General features: G+C 34.1%; 1 protein-coding gene across 4 annotated transcripts in view; it reads left to right on the plus strand.

Moving 5' to 3' along the window:
* The first annotated feature begins 2,556 nt into the window (after window positions 1–2,556).
* The window catches only part of LOC114330470 (claspin), a 53,232-nt gene continuing 31,522 nt past the window's right edge, over window positions 2,557–24,266 (plus strand). Inside the window, exons 1-9 of one of the 4 annotated variants that reach the window (XM_050653256.1) lie at window positions 2,558–3,046; window positions 3,113–3,403; window positions 5,657–6,024; window positions 10,995–11,162; window positions 12,741–12,964; window positions 13,481–14,481; window positions 14,860–15,159; window positions 20,973–21,296; window positions 22,729–22,877. In XM_050653256.1, coding sequence (XP_050509213.1) covers window positions 2,716–3,046; window positions 3,113–3,403; window positions 5,657–6,024; window positions 10,995–11,162; window positions 12,741–12,964; window positions 13,481–14,481; window positions 14,860–15,159; window positions 20,973–21,296; window positions 22,729–22,877 — 3,156 coding nt within the window. In that variant the 5' untranslated portion in view covers window positions 2,558–2,715. Of the gene's footprint in view, window positions 3,404–5,656; window positions 6,025–10,994; window positions 11,163–12,740; window positions 12,965–13,480; window positions 14,482–14,859; window positions 15,160–20,972; window positions 21,297–22,728; window positions 22,878–24,266 lie in introns of all 4 variants that reach the window. The other 3 variants (XM_028279824.2, XM_050653255.1, XM_028279818.2) reach the window with 3 other exon arrangements.

Below are 24,266 nucleotides of genomic sequence, written 5' to 3' on the forward strand. Positions count from 1 at the left end.
GTCTGTCAACTGTCAACGTATGTCCATGTATGTCCCACGGTTATTAGACTTTATTACGGTTGTCTTGTCCGACGGTGGTGGGGAGACTTATATTTTTGACTTTACGTCACAAGAGTTTACATTCCCATATTTTTAAATTATTTTCGATCATTGAATGTGTGTTATTGTGTATATATGTGTATTATTTGTGTTATTATGAAATAATAAGACAAATAGTACACATTTTATCTTATACCGGGTGGTGAATCGTAAAAAGGGCCATAGGAAAATCAATGTAAAATTCTGAATTGTTGAATTCCTGCTTCCCTAACGCCCTGTTTCATAATCAGTTAAAGTGGACTTTAAGTTTTAAGTTGGTACCCTTGTCAATGCAATTCATATGGGTAAATGTCAACGTTAAAGTGAACTTTAGTTAATGTTCACTTTAAGTTGATTATAGGTTTGTTCCAACACGACGAGAACCGTCACGAAACGATCACGAAACTGCGCGCAGGTAGCAAAATAATACGTTCCATGGGTTATTCTGTTTACTGCGCAGTTTCGTGATCGTTTCATGACGGTTCTTCGTCGTGTTGGAACAAACCTTATGAAACCGGGCGTAATTATTCTATATCAAAAGTCATGAGAGAATACTTGTAGAGAATTAAAATCTGTATTAAAATCAAAAGTTAAAATTGTTCTACGATTTAAATGCATTCCAAAATTTTGAAAAATATGATACATTTGCCACAATAGGTATGCGTGTAAAAGTAAATCCCCACGTTACTATTTAACTGACAGTGCTCACACCATTGACTGAATAAAAAAATCTTTATTATTAATCCTTTCTCCGCAACTGAGGGTATCTTATCAACTGTATTGTTTTTAAACAATAGATGATAAAATAAAAATATTAACACTTCAAAAATGTGAACATTATTGCATTGTGTGTGGCCTAAGTTTGGGCTGAAAACTAAAATGTATTACATTTTTACAAAATTTTGGAATATGTTAAATTACGTAGACCAATTTTAACAGTTATTTCCAATACAGATTTTAATCCTCTTCAAATAGTTTCTAATGTCTTTTGATGTAAAATAATTATTAGGGAAGCTGGAATTCAACAGTTCAGAATTTTACATTGATGCAAAACTTTGACGCATGTCAAAATTCTCAATGTGTTTTAATTGTATTCATTTTTTTCGAATCCTGAGAAAACTAATAATAAATATTTTTGAAAAATTTAAACTCAGAATGAAAGACTACATTATTACGGAGGGCTGAAAGTCCCTGAAAACTTCTATAATGTTTATTTTAATAAGTTACAGGGCTGAAAATAAAAGAGAAGTGTGATATTTAATTTCAAATATTTCATTCAATAGAATCTGCTTGTTTATTTTAAGGGGCTTTCCGCCCTCGGTAATAATGTAATCTTGCATCCTGCGTTTAAATTTTTCTAAAATACTTGGTTTTCTCAGGATTCGAAAAAAATCATATTACGATTCAAATGACAGTAAACTCTCATCGTGACGTAATCTCACCCTTAATGTTCATTGGTTAGTCGATTTAGGCAACCGTAGTAATGTCTAAGAACCGTGTGTATGTCCGACTGTCCGACCCTTAGAATATAAAAGAACAGGAAGGAGTCTGTCATATATCATGCAACAACACCTTAAATTTCTAGCGGAACTGGCCATCTTGAACGTCTGTGGATGACTCATAAGTTTTTGTCAACGAGGTAGAAGGTGTTTGTGTATTGGATCAGCTGTGTGCATAGGCGTACCATCCGGTAAAGCTCCTGTATATGCAATCAATTAACTGAAGTTATTAGTATAATAAAATGTTATTTAACTGACTTTTCAACAAAATATTATATCAATACGTATTTTCTCTTGATCTATAGCTGTTTCTTTAACATCAAAGATTTAATAAAATCGTTAAGAATTTATTTTCTTCCCTCTATCAAAGGTACGTCACTGGAGATAGAAAGCAAATCTGACAGCTGATCGCCATTTGCAACCTCCTTCTTAGCTCGGAGTCATTTCGCATTGTACTCCTTCCTGGATTATTTTATATTCTAAGGTCCGACCCACATCCATAGATATAACAGAATAGATTAGGCCAGTTCGAAAAATAGCGTAACGCGGAACAGTTCGGGTCGGTGGTCTATCTATCTCTCTCTACCGGCGCTTAGCTTTCTCTCTCTAGCATATGATGGCCGCCGCCTGTGTGTCACTGTCGTTCCGTTATTCCCACGTCTTGGTAGATACGCTCACACTCGCACGACAGACAAAGATAGCTAGACCACCGTACTTGATATCGGCGTTACACCCCGATGCATTGGGTGCATTCAGCAGACACAATCGCTAACTAATCGATTAGTGATTTTCTGCTGAATGCCACATAAATTGTGACATTTAGCATGTAAATCACAAATCGATTACTAATCGATTAGTTAGCGATTGCGTCTGCTGAATGCACCCATAGAGTGGCATATGACTAGCCGTAGCCTGATCTATTTTCTTTACATATCTCTGCCCACATCACTGGTTCCAATCAATTTAAAAACGAAGAAGAATGCGGGAATTCTTAAAAATTTAGGTTAGGTTTAGGTTATTGGTTTAAAAGTTTAAAAGGCGGAAAGATAAATGTTTCATCTCTAAAAATTTGTTGTTTTATAATTAAATTAGTGATGTATGGTGTCATCTTCGTCTAAATTATCTAAAATACTAAACTATGGAGGTTCTTCCCAATTCTTCAGATGAAGCAAACAGTATTTCACAGGAAAATAACAATGATTTTAAAAGTACTCCCCAGCAGGGAGTTAATAATGGAGAAATAGAGGAGAGTAACAATTTAGAAATTGTCACAAGTGCTTTTAATAATGAAATTAATACTAGAAATTCACACGAAATTACTAATACAGAATCTATAAGTAATGTGACTTTAGATACATCAACAACTTTTTCTGGCCACAAAAAAAATATTTCCTTGGAAACTGAAATATCTAGTCAAACTGATGTAAATAAAAATAAACCTTTGTCAATCTCTGATAATGAATCATCAGGTACTGAAGATAATATAATAAATAAGAGACACAAAAAGAAACTTAACCAATTATTCCACTCCACAGATTCTGAAGATGAAATAGGAGCTAGACGTAGACATAATAAACTTCAAATTTCTGACAAGGAAGCATCAGAGATTGATGATGGTATAATAAAAATTAAAGTGTTCAAAAAGAAGGGGAAAAAAGAGTTATTTGACTCCGAAGAATCTGAAGATGAGGCTGTGAATTTTAAAATAATTAATAAATCTAACTTGAAGAAACACCTTACTGTTTCAGATAGTGAATCATTAAGCTCTGATTCTTCAGGTTCATTAAAAAAGAACAGAAAAGGAAAAACTAATTCCCAAGATAAAGGTAATGGATTATTTTTGTTTATATGATTTTATATAAATATATAGATTCCGGTTAGAACATCCTGCGATGTTGTACAATGCCCAATTACCACCACATTATATCGTTACAATCTTCTTCTCTCAATCCTCGTTCGCTCATTGATCTAACTCCTTCCATCTACAATTTCTTTGATCTTCCTTGTTTCCTGTGTTCTGGAGGCATCCATTTTGCTACTTTCTTTGGAAGTCTTTCTTCTGGCGTTGTTTTAACATGCTCATACCATGTAAGCTGTTTTCTCTATATGCAGTCGTTCAGTTTCTTTTAGACAAATTTCTTCCTTTATTGTGTTGTTTCGAACCCTATCAAGTTTCGTTTTTCTAGCTGCTCTTCGTAATGCATCCATTTCTGTGGCTTCTATTTTCCTTATTTGATGTTCTTTAAGACGCCACTTTTCAGATTCGTACAGCAGTGTGCTTTTTATCATTGTGACATATATTCTCGGTTTTCTTTGTTTTCCTATTTCAGTACTCCATAATATTCCCAAAGAATATATACTCTCCTAGAAGAAGCATTTGAATGGAACAGATGGTCACGTTTATTTGTCCCTTGAAAATACTGTAGTTGTTGTCAGGTCACATGCAACTACTCAGTAGGAATACAAAATCCTATGCTGAAACGTTACAGGGCAGTACCCTGCTATGAACATCTATATTCTTTGATATTCCATTCAGAGATTTAATTAATTTTCTAGCTTTATTTATTCTACTGTTTACCTCTGTATCATCTGTTTCTTCTTTGTTAAAATTTATTCCCAGGTATCTACAGTCTTTACATCGTTTTACTGTTTTATTTTTTTTCAGTTGCAGGTCAGCAGTTTCCTCTCCTACGCAGAGGTACAACGTCTTTTCCATGTTCATTATCAGACTCCATTTTGCAAATTCCTCATTCAATTTTCGTGTCATATACTCGAGATTATATGATAAGACTTACCTATATGATTTTATTCTATGATAAAGGCAAGGAACATAATGATGACAGTAGATTAAAAAAATATTCTGTTATAGCCCATTTCAATCTCCTATAATGTCACACTTTTTCTTGATTTTCCCAGTAATTGAAATCCCTTATCAAATTATTCTATGACTAATATGTATATCTTTTATTAGTGAGGTTGAGGTTTATAACGTTACCCAATATTATTTATCAATATAAATAGTTATTTTCCTAACTAGTCCAGATAGTGATACTTTCGAGTAGAGTGTGAGAAAGACACTTTCTGCATGAGTTAGGAACAATATTTTTTCTACTGCCGTACATTTGGAAAAAGCCACAACAAATAGAGTTTTTTATTTACGTAAAGTAATTTATTTAAAGTTATTTATATAAGTAAATTCAATGTACAACAATACATAATACAAAAATGTATGCAAATTTAATCATTTGGAAATGTGTTCTCTGACAAGGTTGTCAAAACCAAATTTTCAATAAAATAAAATTGGTTTCCATGACGACGATTCAAAACTATTCTGATTGTCTACTGATTTGACTTTTAAATATTATATTAAAATAATTCTATTTCAACGAACTGTCAGTAGTAATTAAACGAGAGCTCTAAAATTATCAATTTGGATCCCGAGTGACACTTTGACAGTTTTAACAGTTTACCCCTTCGGGTAGTGAAATTATGTCAAAGTGTCTCGAGGGCAAAACAAATCAGTAATTTTTAAGCGCTTGAGAGTAATTCGGTAAGATTATTTCATGAATTAAACTGTTTTTTAAATCATTTTAACTAATATTTTATTGATATCTTCGCCTGAATATTTGCTAAACCTGTTCATGGTGTTCTCATTGACATTGACTTTGACAAGTTGTAAAACATTAATTGTCATTAATGTCACTGAATGTTCATTTTTGCGTAGCAACAAAGGGCATATGACGTAATACTTGACAACAGGCAATTATTGAAAAAAATTCCTGCTGTAATGTTTTTTCTTGTAACTTTCTATTGGTCAGAATCTCTATGAATGAAATAATTGCGTTAATTTTATTAAAACATGAACACAATAAGATAAAGAAATAAATTAGTAAATAATATTTAAATATTAGCTTATTGCATGTATTATAATATATTATAAAGCCATATTACAAGGTATTTTTGCAACTTTCGGAAAGGAAATGTGTGCTGGAAAGTGGCTGTTTTAGCACTGCCATAGAAAAATCATATTTTGTAATACTTTTTCACAAAAAATTAATTTTTGTATTTTGTTCTTACAGCAGCTAAAAATATGAATACCAAATTTTCAGCAAACAAAATAAGAAAACGTATAACATTACTTGAAAGTGATTCTGAAAATGAATTACCAACTTCTCAAGAACATTTAATTGACAATTTTAGTAGTAATCAAGAAACTATGAATAGATTTGCTGATTCTGATGATGAAAATATATTAGAGGAAAATTCCAATCTTAAAAATGCTAATACTAAGCACATATCTAATAATGTTGGTCTTGAAAGTAGTGATTCTGAGGCTGAACAAGTGACTCCTCATAATAAAAGCTTTTCTGATGCCCCTCTTGAGGAAACGCCTATCTATGCAGTGAATTCTAAAGGTGATTTGGTTCGAGAGCAACCAGCAAAAAAGGTAAAGTATGGAACAATTTCTTCTTTGGACATCCTCTTTTCTTTCTCCCAATTTTTCCTCCTTCAATATTGTTTTAATACCGGCATTCATATAATTTGACCAAGCCATCTAGAATCTAGACCATTTAGATGGGCTCATATATTTGATGTAATTATTGGTTTTCCATACATTCTGATTATTTCTTTATTTGTTTGTCTTTTCCAACTATTCTCTACCGTCTGTATTTTCTTGCTGCTGTTCATAATCTACATTTACTGGCATACATCACTGTAGGTCTGATTACTGTCTTGTAAACTGCAGTTTAGACCCATTTTTTTGCTTTCATTATTGAATTTAGCAACCTATCATTTATGAAGTTACATAACATGTCTGTTTACAATCAGTAAATAACATGTAATCCTAAGTTTTGTTCATAAGCGTGTATTAATTTTAACATAGGTACCTACTTATTTGCTCAGTAGTTGTTTTTCCTGCTCTAAACCCTCCCTGGTATTCTCTAATAATTTTGTAATCATATTTCATTATTATTATGCGTATACACTGTGTCCCAACGACAATGACCCCCCCCCCCCAGAAACTCAGAAATTAAGAGTTTCTTAAAGATTAAAAAAAAAACACATAAATTTTTATTGGGAGGGGACGAATTTTCATGCAAAATTCATGCCCTCAAATGTAACCCCCCACTACCCCGCATCAACCCCCAGAATTCTCAAAGACACTTCGTAAATTTGCAAATCAATCCGGTGTCAATATTCAGCATTCTGTCATAATTCTTTGTTGCAACTCTGCAAGATCTACAGGGGAATTGGCATATCTTTTTGATTTTAGTTATCCCAAACAAAAAATCCAAAGGCAGGCTAGATCCGGTGATCTGGCCGGCCACCAGATTTTTAATCAACGTTTTCCAGGCCGTTGGATTGGCAGAAGGAGTCCTATAGAGTGGCCGGCCAGATCACCGGATCTTCCGCCTTTGGATTTTTTGTTTGGGATAACTAAAATCAAAAATATACGCCACTCCGACTGCAGATCTCGCAGTTGCGACAAAGAATTGTGACAGAATGCTGATTATTAACACTAGATTGATTTACAAATGTATGAAGTATCTTAAATTGCCTGTATTATTGTATGGAGGTCACAGGAGGTCATTTCAAACATTTAATTGGTTAATTTGATGAAATTTTATGTTTTTTGTTATTACTGATGTTCAACCAATAAATTAGGTATGGTGCTTTTCTTGAGCATTTTTCATTGCGTCACAAATGATAGAAAAAAAGGTAAGTCCGTGATAATACACATTTATAACATTTATTCTAACATGACAAGTAATAGCTCCAACAGAAACCTAAAGTTTTATTATCAAAATGCCAGAGGATTGAGAACGAAGTGCCACGATTTTTTTGCTGCAGTTGCAGTAGAAAATTATGATTTTATTGCAATAACTGAAAGTTGGCTGACAGAAGGGATAAAGGATAGTGAACTGGTAGATCAACGATATACTGTATTTAGGAAAGACAGGAGTAATAAAAAAACCAGGGGTGGTGGTGTCCTGCTGGCAGTAAAGAAGAAATTTAGGGTCGAACCAGTTCAAATTAATGTAAGTTGTCATATTGAGTGCTTACTACTAAAAGTCAAAATTAAAAATGTATGTTTCTATTTATGTCTTACATATTTGCCCCCTAATACATGTGATGATGATTATGTAAAGTTTTTATCTATTTTTGATGATATTTTGGGTACTAATGTAAATTTTTTGTTGTTAGGTGATTTTAATTTGCCTTTTTATGGTAACAGGGGCTGTGCAAAATGTGATTTGTTAACTAATTTTATTGATATACATAACCTTACCCAACACAACTCAGTGTATAATCATATGCAAAGAAAGTTAGATTTAGTATTTTCAAACATGAATGTCAATAATTTAATAAAATGCAATGTACCACTTGTTAATGAGGACATATATCATCCTTGTCTTGAATTTATGGTCACATTTAATTTTTTAGATTCAACCGAGAATTGTATAAAAATTCATTTTTCTATGACTATGCAAAGGGTGATTTTCACCTTTTGTATGGCCTCATTCAAGATATGGATTGGACAGAGCTGGAGGGGTGCTTTAATGTGGATGTATGTATGCAGTTGTTTTATGAAAAGCTGTATGCATGTATTGATCAGTCAATACCCAAAAAACAGTCAAGGAATGTATTAAGAATAACAAACAGGTATCCAATCTTCTTTACTTCGGAACTTATATCGAAGATTAAACGTAAGAATCGTCTTCATAGGCAGGTAAATAAATCTGCAAATGCTTTGGCTTTGGATGAATATAAATCATTGAGACGAGAAGTGAAACAGCTTAGTAGAGAAGCATATAGGTGTCACAATATAAATATTGAGAATAATGTACAAACTGACCCTAGTAGTTTTTGGTCCTTTATAAAATCCCGTGGTGTAAATAATAAAATTCCAACAGAGGTCTCTTATAGGGGTGTGGACATAAGTGGCTGTCAGGATATTGCCAATGTTTTTGCAGAATATTTTGGCTCTGTATTTCAAAGATCAAATAGTCTAAATAGTACACTGAATCAAGGGGCTTTTCACTTTTCAAAAGTAACAGTTGAGAATGTTCTCCAAAGCATCAAAAGACTAAAACCAAAAAAAGCCACAGGTAAGGACAGTATACCAGCATACATTTTTAAAGGTTGTGCAGAGGCTCTTTCTGTCCCCCTTACACTAATTTTTAATTTGTCCCTAAAGCAAAGTAAATTTCCAGATAGCTTAAAGCATGCAGTTATAACACCTATATTTAAATCAGGTAATGCTGGTAACATTGAGAACTATAGGCCTATATCTGTCATCAATTCAATTGCTAAGATATTCGAGAATGTGCTTTATAACAATATTTTGAATTACTTTGGAGATAGGTTCTGTCCAGAACAACATGGTTTCTTACCAGGGAAGTCCACTGTGTCAAATTTGTGTGTTTTTACAAGTTTTGCAGCAGAGGCCATAAATAATAAAACTCAGCTGGATGTAATTTTTACTGACTGCACCAAAGCTTTTGATAAGATTGATCACTCTATACTTATTGAAAAGCTAAGCAAATTTGATTTTGATTCAGAAGCATGTATGTTTCTGAGGTCATACCTTTCTGATAGGTTAAATCAAGTCAAAGTAGGGAATAGTTTATCTAAGCCATTTATGTCGACATCAGGGGTACCACAAGGTAGCAACTTGGGTCCTCTTCTGTTCGCTATATTTATTAATGATTTGCCTCACTGTGTGAAGTTTTCAACAAGCCTGCTATTTGCAGATGATTTTAAGATTTTTCGAGAAATTTCAACTCTACAGGACTCTGAGATGCTGCAATGTGATCTGAACTCAGTAAGTCAATGGTTTGATGACAACAAAATGTTTCTAAACACTTCTAAATGTCATGTTTTTACTATCACTCGAAAAACACAATACGTAGAGAACCAATACAAAATTTCTAACACTGTACTTGAAAGAAAGAACACTTGCAAAGATCTTGGAGTAATGTTTCAGCAAAATTTGAGATTTAGTGAACATTATCGGATCATCATTGGAAAGGCATACAGAACTCTTGGCTTCATAATTCGTAATTCAAAATTTTTTAAAAGAACTGAAACTCTAATATCATTATACAATGCACTGGTAAGATCTCACTTGGAGTATGCCTCTATTATATGGGCACCACAAGCCGAATTCAATGTTGATCTGATTGAAAAGGTTCAAAAACGATTCTTGAGGTTTCTTTATGTCAGAAAGTTTGGTATCTATCCCTACATGATTTCCTATAATGCTATGCTAACTTGTTTTAAAGTTCAGCGACTGGATAATAGAAGACATTTTCATTCAGCCCTTTTTATATACTATGTTGTAAATCACATTAAATATAAAGATTGCTTTTTTATAAATAGTATTAAATTTCATGTTCCAAAAACACATTTAAGAATTAATAACAAACGACTGTTCTCAACTAATAAGACTGATTGTTCACCCATAAATAAGATGTTAGAAGAATGTAACCATATGATAATTAACTGTGATATAGACTTTTTAAATTCTTCTGTGAAACAAATAAAAGTTGCTTCTGAAACAAATTTCTAGTATACAAAAGTTGTCGTAAAATTTTATTTAGATGTATTTATTTGTATTTAGATGTAATTATTTGTCTAGACGTATTTGTAGTGTGTTTTTTTACATGTTCTATTCTGTTTAGGTTTAGTACTTAATATAGGAATGAGTTTTTAGCAGTAGTAAGCACTCTTTTAATGTAATAACAATTATTTTGTGTATTAAAGGAGGTTAAATAAATAAAATAAAAAATGACATTTTAGGTAAATCTGACAGTTGTCACATTTTATGTGCAATTTGGCATAAAATCAAATCAATTGTGTTTATTGCATTTATAAAATGGTATTTTCTTTGATTTGTATAGTTTTATAAATTGTATAGATTATATTCATAGATATATTATGTAATTCGTAAATAATTTTTTTTTCGATTATAGCGCCATCTGTCGACAACTAGAATAAATGTTATAAATGTCTGTAATCACGGACATGCCTTTTTTTCTGTCACATACAATTTAATGCGTTAGAAAGAAATCGAAAATCTGTGACGCACTGAAAGATGCCTATGAGAAAAAGAATAGTTAAATCCAAATTTATCTTCAGTTATTCCGTAAATTAAAAAAATATAGTGTCGTTTAGAGAAAAAATTACCTATTAAATGATGTTGTGCCACTCGACCACACTTGTTATTTAAAAAAAACTGGGGGTTGATGCGGGGTAGTGGGGGGTTACATTTGAGGGCATGAATTTTGCATGAAAATTCGTCCCGCTCCTAATACAGATTGACGGGTTCAAATTATCGTTGGAACACACTGTATATATACAATATACAAGTAAACAAACTTTATTGTCATTTAATTTACCTTTCTTTGGTAGTCAAATAATTGGACAGCTCTCTGTGATTCTGAAAGTTCAGCAGATGAAGACAATGATGAAGATAAACCAAAATGTGACGAGGATGATAGTATGTCAGAAGAAGATGTTATTAAACCAGTCAAATACAAGAAAAAATCTATGCCTAAAGAGGAAGGAGAACCAAAAAAGGTAAATGTCCAAACCTCTTTTTGTATCATCAGCTTTACAATCTATGTCCTTCCTTTTGTTATATTTTTTATTATTTTAGTTTTAAAATTTTTAAAAAGAGACAGATTAAAATATATGCACATATTCCTTCTATATACATACTAATGTTTATGGAATTACGAGCTAGGTGCAAATATTTTACGGCTATCCCTACTTTTTCTTTCTTTACATGGCAAATTACGTATTGTAAAATTCTCACTGGTATGGAGATGTAAACATTACTTGATAATGACATTGTCATCATTAACTTGGAGACTGCTTTTGAATGTTCTTGGATAACTGTTACTTGTATAATCGCTTGTGTAATCGCTTAAATTATTAATTCAGTTGTCAAGTCAACTTATTATTAGTCAGTTATTAAGTCAACTATGTATACAGTGATTACAATAATTTATATACTATCCAATAAAAACTAATATTTAGTCGGGAAAAGAGGAAAAGTGATAAAGTGATTTTTTAATAATAATAATATCGTATGGCATTTTTGCCGGGGAGATCCTTTCGGATAGTTCCGGCGCCATTTACATTTTTAACCCTGTTTTAAGTAACTAGTGCCGATGTACACTAGCCCAGGGGGACCGACGGCTTTACGTGCTCTCCGAGGCACGGTGAGACGGCTCGTGTCATTATTGGAAATGAAAATGGTTTGTCTTTGGCAGGGCTCGAACCCACGTGCACTGGCGTATGAGGCCAGCGATTATGCCGTTACTCCACGGCCGCTCATTTTTTAATAATATAGTGTTACTATGGAACGCGTAGATAAATTTTGAACATCTTTAACAACAAAATACTTGGATCACAGAATATATCCTGGTGTATTCTCTGCTTGGATCTTCCATAAATAATAAACAATAAATAACTTTTTATTAATTTCACGTCTTAAATCAATTATTTATCATATAAACTATCAATATTAGGCATTTAATAAACAACTCAAAATATTCCTGAAGCCGTGTCAAATATTTAGCAGCCTTGTTTGTCACTATCTTGTCAGCACATTCTGTTCCACTGAGTGTGTTGTAGGACAAAGATAGCTAATGTTCGATTTGGAAAATATCACCACAGACACAGTGCTCATTTTTTTTCGAATCCTGAAAAAACTAATAAGTAAATATTTTTGACAAATTTAAATGCAGAATGAAAGACTAAATTATTACCGAGGGACGAAAGTCCCTTAGAATAAATAAAAATTTTGTTTTGAATGAGATTGTGAAATTAAAAGTCACACTAAATTTTCTCTTTTCTTTTCACCCCTGTAACTTATTAAAATAAACATTATAGAAGTTTTCGGGGACTTTTGACTCTCGGTAATAACGTAAAGTTTCATTCTGCGTTTAAATTTTTCAAAAATACTTATTAGTTTTCTCAGGATTCGAAAAAAAAAATGAATGCATTTAAATAGCGTTGAAGTCGAAAGTTTGCGCCTATCCCCTTAAATAAGCTTCACATAGTTTTTGTCAATCCATATAATTTTGTAAAGGTTAGTATTCTTTTCCACTTTTTAGTGGAAACAAATAGTTAATTACGAATTATATTTAGATGAGTGGCAAAGAAGCTGCAGAGTTGAGGAAAGAAATACAGTCGGAATCTCAGAGAATGAAAAGAGAATCAAATATATCGTTGCCATATCACAGACCGAAGTCATTCACGTTGAAGGAATTCTTATCAAGAAGACCTAAACTGGCTTCTGCTGTCCCTATGGCCGCTAAAACCCCGCCATCTGTCGCTATTAAGATGTCCATTGAACAATTGAAGGTTGTTTCGTAAGTTAATATTTTTTAATTTTCGTATATTAATAAGTTTTACTTCTTTTTAAAGTTGTTAATTAAATATTAAGGGGAAAGGCGCAAAATGTCGCCTGTCAAAATTTTTAATATGTTTTAAATGTAATAATTTTTTTCGAATACTGAGAAAACTGATAAGTATTTTTGAAAAATTTAAATGAAGAATGAAAGATTACGTTATTACCGAAAGTCCCTTAGAATAAATAAAAAGTTTCTTTTGAATGAAATATTTGCAATTAAAAATCACACTAAATTTTCTCTTTTATTTTCACCCCTGTAACTTACTAAAATAAACATTATAGAAGTTTTCAAGGACTTTCGGCCCTCAGTAATAGTAATAATATAATCTTTCATTCTGCGTTTAAATTTTTCAAAAAAAAATATTTATTAGTTTAACATTTTGACAGGCGACATTTTGAGCCTATGCCCTTAAGTAAATTATTATAGCTATATAAACATTGTAATATTTTTTTATTGTTTTTTCTTTACTTATAGTAAAAATCTGCAAAAGAGACACAAAGAAGTCGAAGAGTTTTACAAATCAGATAGCGAAGAAGAGACTGAGGATGACAAAGATTCTGATTATGTTCCTCCACAGTCTGAACTGGATCAGGTGTCTTGCAGCAAAGAAGACTCAGAAGAAGTAACTGACAAAGACAGCCTAATGCCTGAAGATTTTGAAAACAAAGTCATTTCTGAAAATGGTGAAAATGCAGGGACAACAATTGATAAATGCGTGATAACTAATATGGAAGTTGATGATAGTACTAATGCACAAAGTATCTTAACTGACGATGACGTTTTGAACACTGATCAATCACAGGTTAGTTATATAAATAACACAACTGACAAAATTGGTAAAGAATTTGAAGAAAAGGCAAGCTCAAATAATCTTAGCAAAGATGGTGATAGAGAAAACAGTGCTGATAAAACTATTGAAGACAATTGTGATAAGACTGGCGACAAATTAGTTGAAAACATAGATACTTTAGATCTTCAATCTTCTATGGAGTATGAATTTAATCTAGATGATATGGAAGACAATACAGAAAATATTGTCAATGTAGGAGGTAAAGAAGTGCACCCGCAAATAAGTGACAATGAACAGCACAGTGACTCCATGACTGAAGACCAACAAAAGGCATATTTTGCAGAGTTGGATAAAGAAATTGAAAATTTTGGCATGGAGACTTCTACAATGGAGCCAGAAAAACCACTTAAGTCGAAATTAGAATTGTTGAAAGAGCGATTAGCTAATACAAAGCCCCGTCTCAGTAATACCTCCAACAATGTTATTGATTTAGATACAGTTGCTAAACCCACTGAAGTTACAAAACTTATGGAAAGATTTGCTAAACATACTGCCAAGAAGCATATTCATAAAGACAAAGTTAAATTGAATGTGATTAGCGTGGAAAGCGGAGGGGAAATACATAAAGAGACTGTAGCTATTCATGTTGATGATGACGAGGATACAGCAATTGAAGAAAAACCAGGTACGGATCACTTTTATTATTTTCAACGAGAACTTTTCGTTTATAAATTCGCAAAGTATATTCGTTTGTTTGTTCGTGCGTTGCCGCTCCTGCAATACGTAGAGCCAATCTAGCTCTGGATTACTATGTAGTTTTGTCTTCTGAATTCAAATCTGAAAACGGCATTTCGGTATTTCTAACCTTTTTCGAGATATCCGACCTTAAAGTCGACATTGTGACGTCACAATCGATATAAACAACTTTTCATAATAGTGATTTTTCCATATTGTGAATTTAAATTCGTAAATAAACAAAGTTTTCGTTATGATAATGCTCGCACTTTTAGCTTGTTTACTCTTGTATTGACGCAGACGATGACCATTAATGTGCTTTTTCTAGGTGTCAGACTGCAAAAGCTCAGAAACGAACTACAATCCCAAATAGCTCAGCAAAGGTACCAACATTGGCAGAATAAAAGTACTAAAGAAGTTATAAACGATACCGAGGATCCTTACAAAGATGAAAAATCGGAATGCGGAGCGGACGATGCTATACTTGATGATGACGAGGAAGAAGAAATGAGCGAGTCTAGTGAAGATGAAATCGACGATGAAAATGATGAGAGAGAAAATGAATTTGAAACTCAACAGAAGAAGTCTGCATTTATTGATGATGAAGCAGATGAAAGTGACATTGAAGGTATATAATAATTTATATAAAATATTTAATCATTAGTTAAGTCATGAGCTGTAAAAATATTTCAGTGATGTTTTTTGTGTTGCCAATAATTGTTAACAACAAATTGTAATTTTATCGAATCTTTATATATGATCATGTCCTCTAACTCAGGTTTAACCGGGACAGAAAGTACCGGCCCTTAGTGTGTCAGTGGTCTTGAGACATTCATTCTTTGTTATACTTAAACTTTGGGGTGTGTTTGCACCTTTGTAGGGTTGAATAATAACTGTATCAACCGAGACCTAGCCGCAATCTGGCTTCTGATCAAGAACTGAAAAACATCGATGTCTATAGGTTGAAAATGCCCTTTATTTATAGTTTTGAGTACGTACCCACAGAGTGGTGGGGGCAATTCTCAAACCAAATGACCAATAGCAAATTAATTAGATTATGAACATCCTATCATAATTGAGGCTATCAGAGCAACAATAGCCTAAGCCCAAAAACGAAGTTTTGAGGTAAATGTAATCTTTGCATTTGTATTTCCATTATGTTTATGGGATGGCGCTATAAATTGTGTAGCTCCATCTAACCAAATATAAAGGTAGATGGTGTAGGCCCCTGTTAATCTGAACATTTAATGTTGCTGCTTTTATTGATATATTAATCTAAAAATGCTCAATTTGTGGCGTAGGCCACAGTTGCCCTTAGGGCCCCAATTAAGATAATGCCTATCTAATTATCTTATTGGTAGTCTTAAAGAGCAAAGATTCGCGTTGGATATACGAGGATTCTGGTACCCGGCGACAATCATCCAGCGTAGTTTCATAGATTATGTGCCATTTTTGTATCCTTCCGTCCTACAAGATGTTTGTTCCTTCGTTGTTCAAAATAATACCCATTCCATTCTCCTTCTCCTCTGCATGAAATCGGCGAACTGTCTTCCTTTACCTGTCATACTGTTGAGAGTTGCAATCCTCAGGACTAGCTTCTTTGTTTTCTTCATATATACGGTGTCCCAAAAGTAGCGGAGCAGTCAAATATTTCGCAAAGTGAACATCGGATCGAAAAACTTAAAAATATGTCAAAAATTAATAACCATTTTCAATTTCGTTGCAAAACGAAAATACAGCCGAACCATATTCCAGTCCAATCAGAGAGTGCTGCAAGCACCTCTACCGGTTTCGAAACTTATTAGTCTCTCATACCAGAACCAGAGAAGGTTCCCATTGTTTTCATTCTGGTGGGATATGTTATATGCCATTAGAGTGAAAACTTAGTCTTTTAAAAATATGTGTTCAATAATTTTCAAAGATCTATCCAATGACACCAAACACGACCCCCACTTCACCTCCTCGAGGTGGGGTGAGAGGTAACTTTCAAATCTTTAATGGAAATCCCCAGTTTTTATTGCAGATTTGGATTCCTTACGTAAGTAAGCAACTTTTATTTGAGAGATTTTTGCTAATTGTGGATAGATGGCGATGTAATCGGAAAAAACGATTAATTGTGATACCATAGGTAAATTATAGAAACGGTCTAATATGTCGTGAAATACACGACCAAATGAAAAGCCAAAAAACATCTGTTTAATATTTTTCAAACACCTATCGAATGACATTAAACACGACCCCCCCACTTAACACCCTGGAGGTGGGGTGGGGGGTAACTCTAAAATCTTAAATAGGAACCCCCGTGTTTTATTGCAGTTTTGGATTCCTCATGAAATAACAAGTAACATTTATTCGAAACATTTTTTAGAATTGTTGATAGATGGCGCTAATAAATCGTATTTTTCTGAATATAGCGCCACCTTTCAACAATTCTAAAAAATATTTCGAATAAATGGTAGGTACTTATATTTTCATGAGGAATCCAAATCATAAAAATTGGGGTTTCCTATATAATATTTTAAAGTTACCCTCCATTCTACCTCCACGGGGGGGGGGGGGAAGTCATATTTAGTGTTATTCGAAGGGTTTTTGAAAAATATTAAAAAGTATTTTTGGTTTTTTATTTGGAAGTGTATTGCTCGAGATATTATTCCGTTTCTATAATTTACCTATGATATCACGATAAATTTTCCGATTATAGCGCCATCTATTCACAATTCGAAAAGATGTTTCGAATAAAAGTTGATTACTTTTACTTTACGTAATTAATCTAAATCTGTAATAAAAACTGGAGGTTTCCATTTAATATTTTTAACTTATCGCCCTCCCCCCTCCAGGGAATGTATTGGGGGTCGTATTTGGTGTCATTCGATAGATTTTCAACGAAAACTTTTCGTTTATAAATTTGCAAAAGTCTGTGTGTTATTGCGTTGCCGCTCCTGCAATACTTAGAGCAGGTGTATCGATGGATTCTTATGTAGTTTTGCCTTCTGAATCCAAATCTGAAAACGGCATTTCGATATATCTAACCGTCTTCGAGATAATCGACCTCAAAGTCTAAAATGTGACGTCACAATCCGGTTATCTCCTACAGACGCACTAAACGTCAGCTCAAATGGTTGATTAGGAAGTAGGCTACTTTTTTTTAAATCTCGATTTGCCAAGCATAGGTTATTTACATTTGAGTTTGACACTTCGTGAATGTCAAACTAAATTTTAAATTAAGTATTAATAAAACATCAATGACATTTGATAGTGAATTTAATTATTATATAAAATAAATAAGATGCTCAAAAATACAATTTGAGTATAAATATTTTAAAAGCAATAATTTATTAACAGTTTTAAAAAGGTTTATACCAGTATAAATACGGCCTCCCCTTTATGATAAATGGACTGTTCCATTTGCTATAAAATTAAAATATTATGTATACCTAGTCGTTCCCTAAACTCGACACAACTGGCTAGTGATTGTAGAAGGTAATTTTTTTGTTTTTTGAGAATTTTGCCGAAATTGGCAAAATTACTAATTATTTAGTAATAATTATTAACTATTTAGAAATTATTTTTTTGTCGAATTGGCAAAATTATTGACTAAAATCACTAGCCAGTATTGTGTCTGTGTACATCCTTCTAATGGAAAAAAATATTTGAAGAATTTTCTCAAATTATGGATACCAAGAACATTTTCATTTATAACTCTTTTATTTTTAATTTGACAAATAAAAGTTATTCTTCATAAAAAGCTCTTCTTGTTCTAAGATTTATGATGCAACCGTGTCCCAAAGTAGGGGAACGGTCGAATATTTCGCGAACTAAACATCGGATGGAAAAACTGAAAAATACGTGTTCAATCATTTTCAAAAATCTATCCAATGACACCAAACACCAACTCCCACTACACCCCCTGGAGGTGGGGTGGGGGGTAACTTTAAAATCTTAAATAGAAACCCCTAGTTTTTCTTGCAGATTTGCATTCGTTACGTAAAAGTAAGCAACTTTTATGCAAGACATTTTTTCGAACTGTGGATAGATGGCGCTATAATTGGGAAAAACGATTTATCCTGATACCATAGGTAAATTATAGAAACGGTCTAATATCTCGAGAAATACACTTCCAAATAAGAAACCAAAAAACAGGTTTTTAATATTTTTCGAAAACCTATCGATAAACACTAAACATGACCCTTCAACCCACCCCCTGGAGGTGGGGTGGGGGGTAACTTTAAAATCTTAAATAGCAACCCCCACTTTTTATTGCAGATTCGAATTCGTCATGAAAAATTAAGCAACATTTATTCGAAACATTTTTTAAAAATGCTGATAGATGGCGCTAATAAATCGTATTTTTCCAATTAAAGCGCCATCTATCGACAATTCTAAAAAATGTTGCTTAGTTTTTCATGACAAATCCCAATCTGTAATAAAAAGTGGGGGTTGCTATTTAATATTTTAAAGTTACCCCCCACCCCACCTCCAGGGGGGAGGTTTGGAGGGTCATGTTTAGTGTTATTCGATAGGTTTTCGAAAAGTATTAAAAAAATTTGTTTGGTTTCTCATTTGGAAGTGTATTTCTCGAGATATTAGACCGTTTCTATAATTTACCCACGGTATCAGGATAAATCGTTTTTCCCAATTATAGCGCCATCTATCCACAGTTCGAAAAAATGTCTTGAATAAAAGTTGCTTACTTTTACGTAACGAATCCAAATCTGCAAAAAAATCTAGGGGTTTCCATTTGAGATTTTAAAGTTAGCCCCTACCCCCCCCCCTCCAGGGGATGTAGTGGAGGTTGGTGTTTGGTGTCATTGGATAGATTTTTGAAAATGATTGAACACGTATTTTTCAGTTTTTCGATCCGATGTTCAGTTCGCGAAGTATTCGACCGTTCCACTACTTTTGGGACACCTTGTATAAAATTTTATTAATTTTATACGACACACACACACATGCTCGTATCAACCCCAGCCCCGGGGGATATGTGTGTTCCAATGGAAAAGTGGAACCCACATGTCCGAAGATCAAACCAGTCACAACCCGTAATAGAGTGGTACCTATCTGACCCCCAAGCTATACCTCCACCCCTCCCCATCGAAGGACATACCGAATGGGGAGGCGTTGACCTTAACGTTACTTTGGATGCCCTGGGTAATGGGACATCCTTTGTATTACTTCATGTGGTTAAGCCACCTGGTTTTAGGGGTAGCTAGAAGAGCTTTCCTCCCTATTAATGACTAAATTAATTTTTTACTTTACTTTGGACTTGTGTCCTAAAAAAAAATGTGTTCCGGACAACAAGGCACCGATCTAAATCGGTGTCTCGCTGTCCAGACCGTGTGTGCTCGGTCACTCAGCCGGCGAATTGGCAAAATAAATTTTGTTCTCCTCGACGGCTGAGCGCCCGAAAGGTGTGGCCATCAAGCCCACGTCTGTCGGTACGTGACCTCGATGCTCACATTCCGCGGCTATGGTCCATTTGACCTACCTGAAGGGTACTTAGTGCCTGAAGGGCGACATTTGTATTTCGATATCCTGTGGCTATCTCAATTTTTCATTCTTAAGGGTTTCCTCTATATCCAGCTAACTGCTGTCTAGACCGTCTATGTACCGTTCTTTGGTTTTCGTCGTAATTAGTCAATTCTCTTAATAATCTGCTAGGATGGTTCCTGATATTGTTAAATATTTCATGTGCTCTTTCGTCTATCATTCTCAGGACTTTCTTTTGTTGCGGATGTCCAAATACGTATCTTAATGGGACATATCTAGGTATATTCAGAGCTTCCCTGATCATGTGGTTTTGGATGGTTTGTATTTTTTTCTTGTTGGTATTACACGTGTGTCCCCATGCGGCTGAGGCATATGTTAGTGTTGGCAAAATTATACAATTTTTTTTTTAGGACACAAGTCCAAAGTAAAGTAAAAAATTAATTTAGTCATTAATAGGGAGAAAAGCTCTTCTAGCTACCCCTAAAACCAGGTGGCTTAACCACATGAAGTAATACAAAGGATGTCCGATTACCCAGGGCATCCAAAGTAACGTTAAGGTCTACGCCTCCCCATTCGGTATGTCCTTCGATGGGGAGGGGTGGAGGTATAGCTTGGGGGTCAGATAGGTACCACTCTATTACGGGGTGTGACCGGTTTGATCTTCGGACATGTGGGTTCCACTTTTCCATTGGAACACACATGTCCCCCGGGGCTGGGGTTGATACGAGCATGTGTGTGTGTGTGTGTGTGTTAAAATACGTAAATATACAAAGTTTTCGTTATGACAATGCTCGCATTTTCAGCTTGTTGAAAATTATTTTTGAAAATTATTGAACACTCTTTTTCAATTTTACGATCCGATGTTCATTTCGCGAAATATTCGACCGTTCCGCTACTTTTGGACACCCTATATAAACTTCAATAAACTTATTTTTAATATCAACAAATTTTTAGATGCTACTGTCACAGCAACCGATGATGATCCTCAAGAAGATGGTGATATATCAGAATATAACAGTAATGATGAAGAAGAGCAAGAAGAAGATGAAGATGAAAAGTCGGACAAAGAAAATGAGCAACCTAATGAAGTCAACGAAAAAGGAATCTTACAAAGTAAAAACGATAAAGAAGAAGTAACTCCGTTTAAAAAACCTCTGAGGAGAATACTTAAAGCGTTCACTGAAGATTCTGATGAAGATGAAGACGCCGAATTAGCCTCTACTATTAACAATATTTCTGATAAACTGAACAAGAGTAATGAGGACTCCAATTTAACACGTAAGTGATGTATGTAGTTTAGAAATTATTCTTCTGTTTCTTTTTCTGATTTTTTCTAGCATGATGGATCATGCTAGTAGGCTAGTGCCTGTTCATTGCCATCAAGTTTTCCCCGGACGATCAGGTCCAGCATTCTCGCCATCGTTTTGGTGGTCTACCCTGTGGTCTTTTACCTACTGGGTTATTCGTTTTTGCGCTTTTAACGAGCCGCTGTCCTCCATTCTCTTTATATGTTTGTTCCAATATCTTCGTCTCTGTCTGACCCACCTTCCTATGTGCTGTATTACACAATTTTGTCCGATGTCTTAACTTCTTATTGTGTCACGCAGAGTGTTGCTTTGTATACTTCTTAGTGTTCTCATTTCAACTGTTCTCATAATTTGTAACGTTCTATTTGTGTCTGGTATTGTTTCTGCCGCATATGCTATAATATGTCTTATTGTTGTTTTATATATTTTGACTTTGTTTTCAGTAGGTATTTAGATATTTGTTCTTCCATATGATTTCCTTCAGGCATCCCGAGATTCTAGCTGCATTCATTGTTTGTTCTCTGACCTCTTTTGAGAGATTTGCCTAGCTTGTTATTTTCTCTCCAAGATATTTGAAGTGATTCACCTGTTCCACAGTTTTGGAGTCAATTTCCAAATTGAATCTTATCGATTCTTTGGAAATTACTAGGCACTTAGTCTACGACTCTAAAGAATGGGTTACCCATCTTAAATCCAGCTGTTCTGGAAAGGTTTTCTATACCCTATTTCACGAACATACGCCTGTTTTGGATTACTTCGACAACGAATATTTTACTGTGCAAAATAAGAAGAACGAAAGTAAATTGCAAATTACATTGTTGTTTATTGGAATAATTATTAGCACCATTTACCTTCGTACTTTTTATGTTGCACAGTAAAATATTCGTTGTCGAAGTAATCCAAAACAGGCGTATGTTCGTGGAATTGCCCATATTATTTTGTCCATTATTAAATTAAATATGAAAGGGTTCAGTGAATCGCCTTGACGTGTGTTTACTATGTCTTCTGTTGTCAAATATCCTACTCTTATTTTTGTTTTACATTGTTTATTAATATCGAGTACTAGGTTAATTAGCCTGTGGTTTAACCCTTTTTGTCCCATTATTTCTAGCACTTCCTTTACTGACACTCTGTCAAAAGCCTTGGTTATATCGACGAAACACATATATGCAGGTTTATTAAATTCTATGGATTTTCTCCTATCTGTCTGATATCAAATATTGCGTCAATGGTAGATCTATGTTTCCGGTAACCTTGTTGTTCTTCCCGTATGGTTATAGTTTTGTCGATTTCTTCCAGTATAGTTGTTGTGAATACTTTGAGAGGGCTGTAGAAATTATTGTTAAAATTATTGTAGAGAATGCTAGAAATTATTGAAAGATTTAACGTGAATTTTGTTTTAGAGGATGATTATATCCCGCCGTATCAACCTCAAAACCAAGAGACGCCAATTGGGCATAATTTTAGAGAAAGGTGCAATTCTGATTTAAAATTCTGTACGCCTGTTTCTTATATTACTGGACTTCAAAATTTGACACATTCAGCTTCGAAAGTATGTAAATATTTGTATTGATTTTACTACTAAATTTAATAAAGGGTGATTCATTTAGAGGTACTTTCCTTAAAAAGAAAAAACAATGAAAAAAACTAATTTTACTTGAAAATCTTTATTATCATACAAAAGAACCATTCTTTACAATTACTTCTTTAAGTTAATTTCTTTGAAATGTTGACCGTGACTGCGGTTAAGATGTTCCATTCTAAAGTTCCAATTCAGGATGACGCGTTCAATCATTTCGATTGGTATTTGACAAATGACTCGAGTAATATTGGCCTCCAATGGCCCAATCGTAGCAGGTTTCTTCATGTAGACTTTGGACTTGAGGTAGCCCCAAAGGAAAATGTCTAGAGGTGTGATGTCACAAGCTATAGGCGGCCAATTCACTGGTCCGAACCGTGAAATAATTTGCTCACCGAATCGTTTCCTAGTAAACCGAATCACAATCAAGGGATGTATGACAAGTGGCGCCATCTTGTTGGAACCAAATGTTCTCGAGACCGCGGGCTTCAATTTCAGGTACCAAATAGTCCGTTATCCTAACGCGATAACGATCTCCATTCACAGCCACATTTTGGCCGGTCTCTTATTTAAAGAAATATGGACCGACGATTCCACCAGCTCATAAACCACACCAAACAGTTGTTTTTTCTGGATGTAATTGCAACTCTTCAGGCTGTTCAGCAGCCCAAATACGGGCATTTTCCTTATTCACGTCCCCGTTAAGCCAAAAATGAGCCTCATCGGAAAACAAACTTTTTTTCTAAAACAGTGGATCTTCTGTAAGCTTATTAACTATCCGACTGAAACGGTGACGACTCTGAAGGTTGATCGGCTTCAGATCTTGCACTAATTGAATTTTGTAAGCTTTTAAACCAAGATCTTTATGAGCTAAGTTGTTGCATACGACAATCCGAACTGTAGGCGACGAATCGATTCTTCATTATTTCCGCGTATGTACACCATCCGCTACCGCCGCTATAAATTTCGTCAGTACGTCCTGAATGTGGTCTATTTGGTCGCGTTTTATCCAATAATGAAAACTGTGTTTCAAACTTACTGATGGTATAGCGAATTGTGCGTTCGGTAGACCAATTATGTGGACCACCAGTTGCTCTAAGTGCACGAAATACATTCCTCATAGAACGTCCATTTTCGTAATACAGCTGAATAATTTCTAGACGTTGTTCCGGGCTAAGTCTTTCCAGGATGAAATGTCAAACAATACTGAATAAAAACGAAACATCAGGTGATACAATTCATGCACGATCTCTTATCAAATCCCCACCAAAATAAGTACCTCTAAATAAATCACCCTTTACAACGAACTTACAATGTTTCTAGACCTTTTAAAAACAATTTTTTATTTTGCACTGTAAGCCG

This window comes from Diabrotica virgifera, chromosome 6, assembly GCF_917563875.1.
Source record: "Diabrotica virgifera virgifera chromosome 6, PGI_DIABVI_V3a".
NCBI classification, from domain to species: domain Eukaryota; kingdom Metazoa; phylum Arthropoda; class Insecta; order Coleoptera; family Chrysomelidae; genus Diabrotica; species Diabrotica virgifera.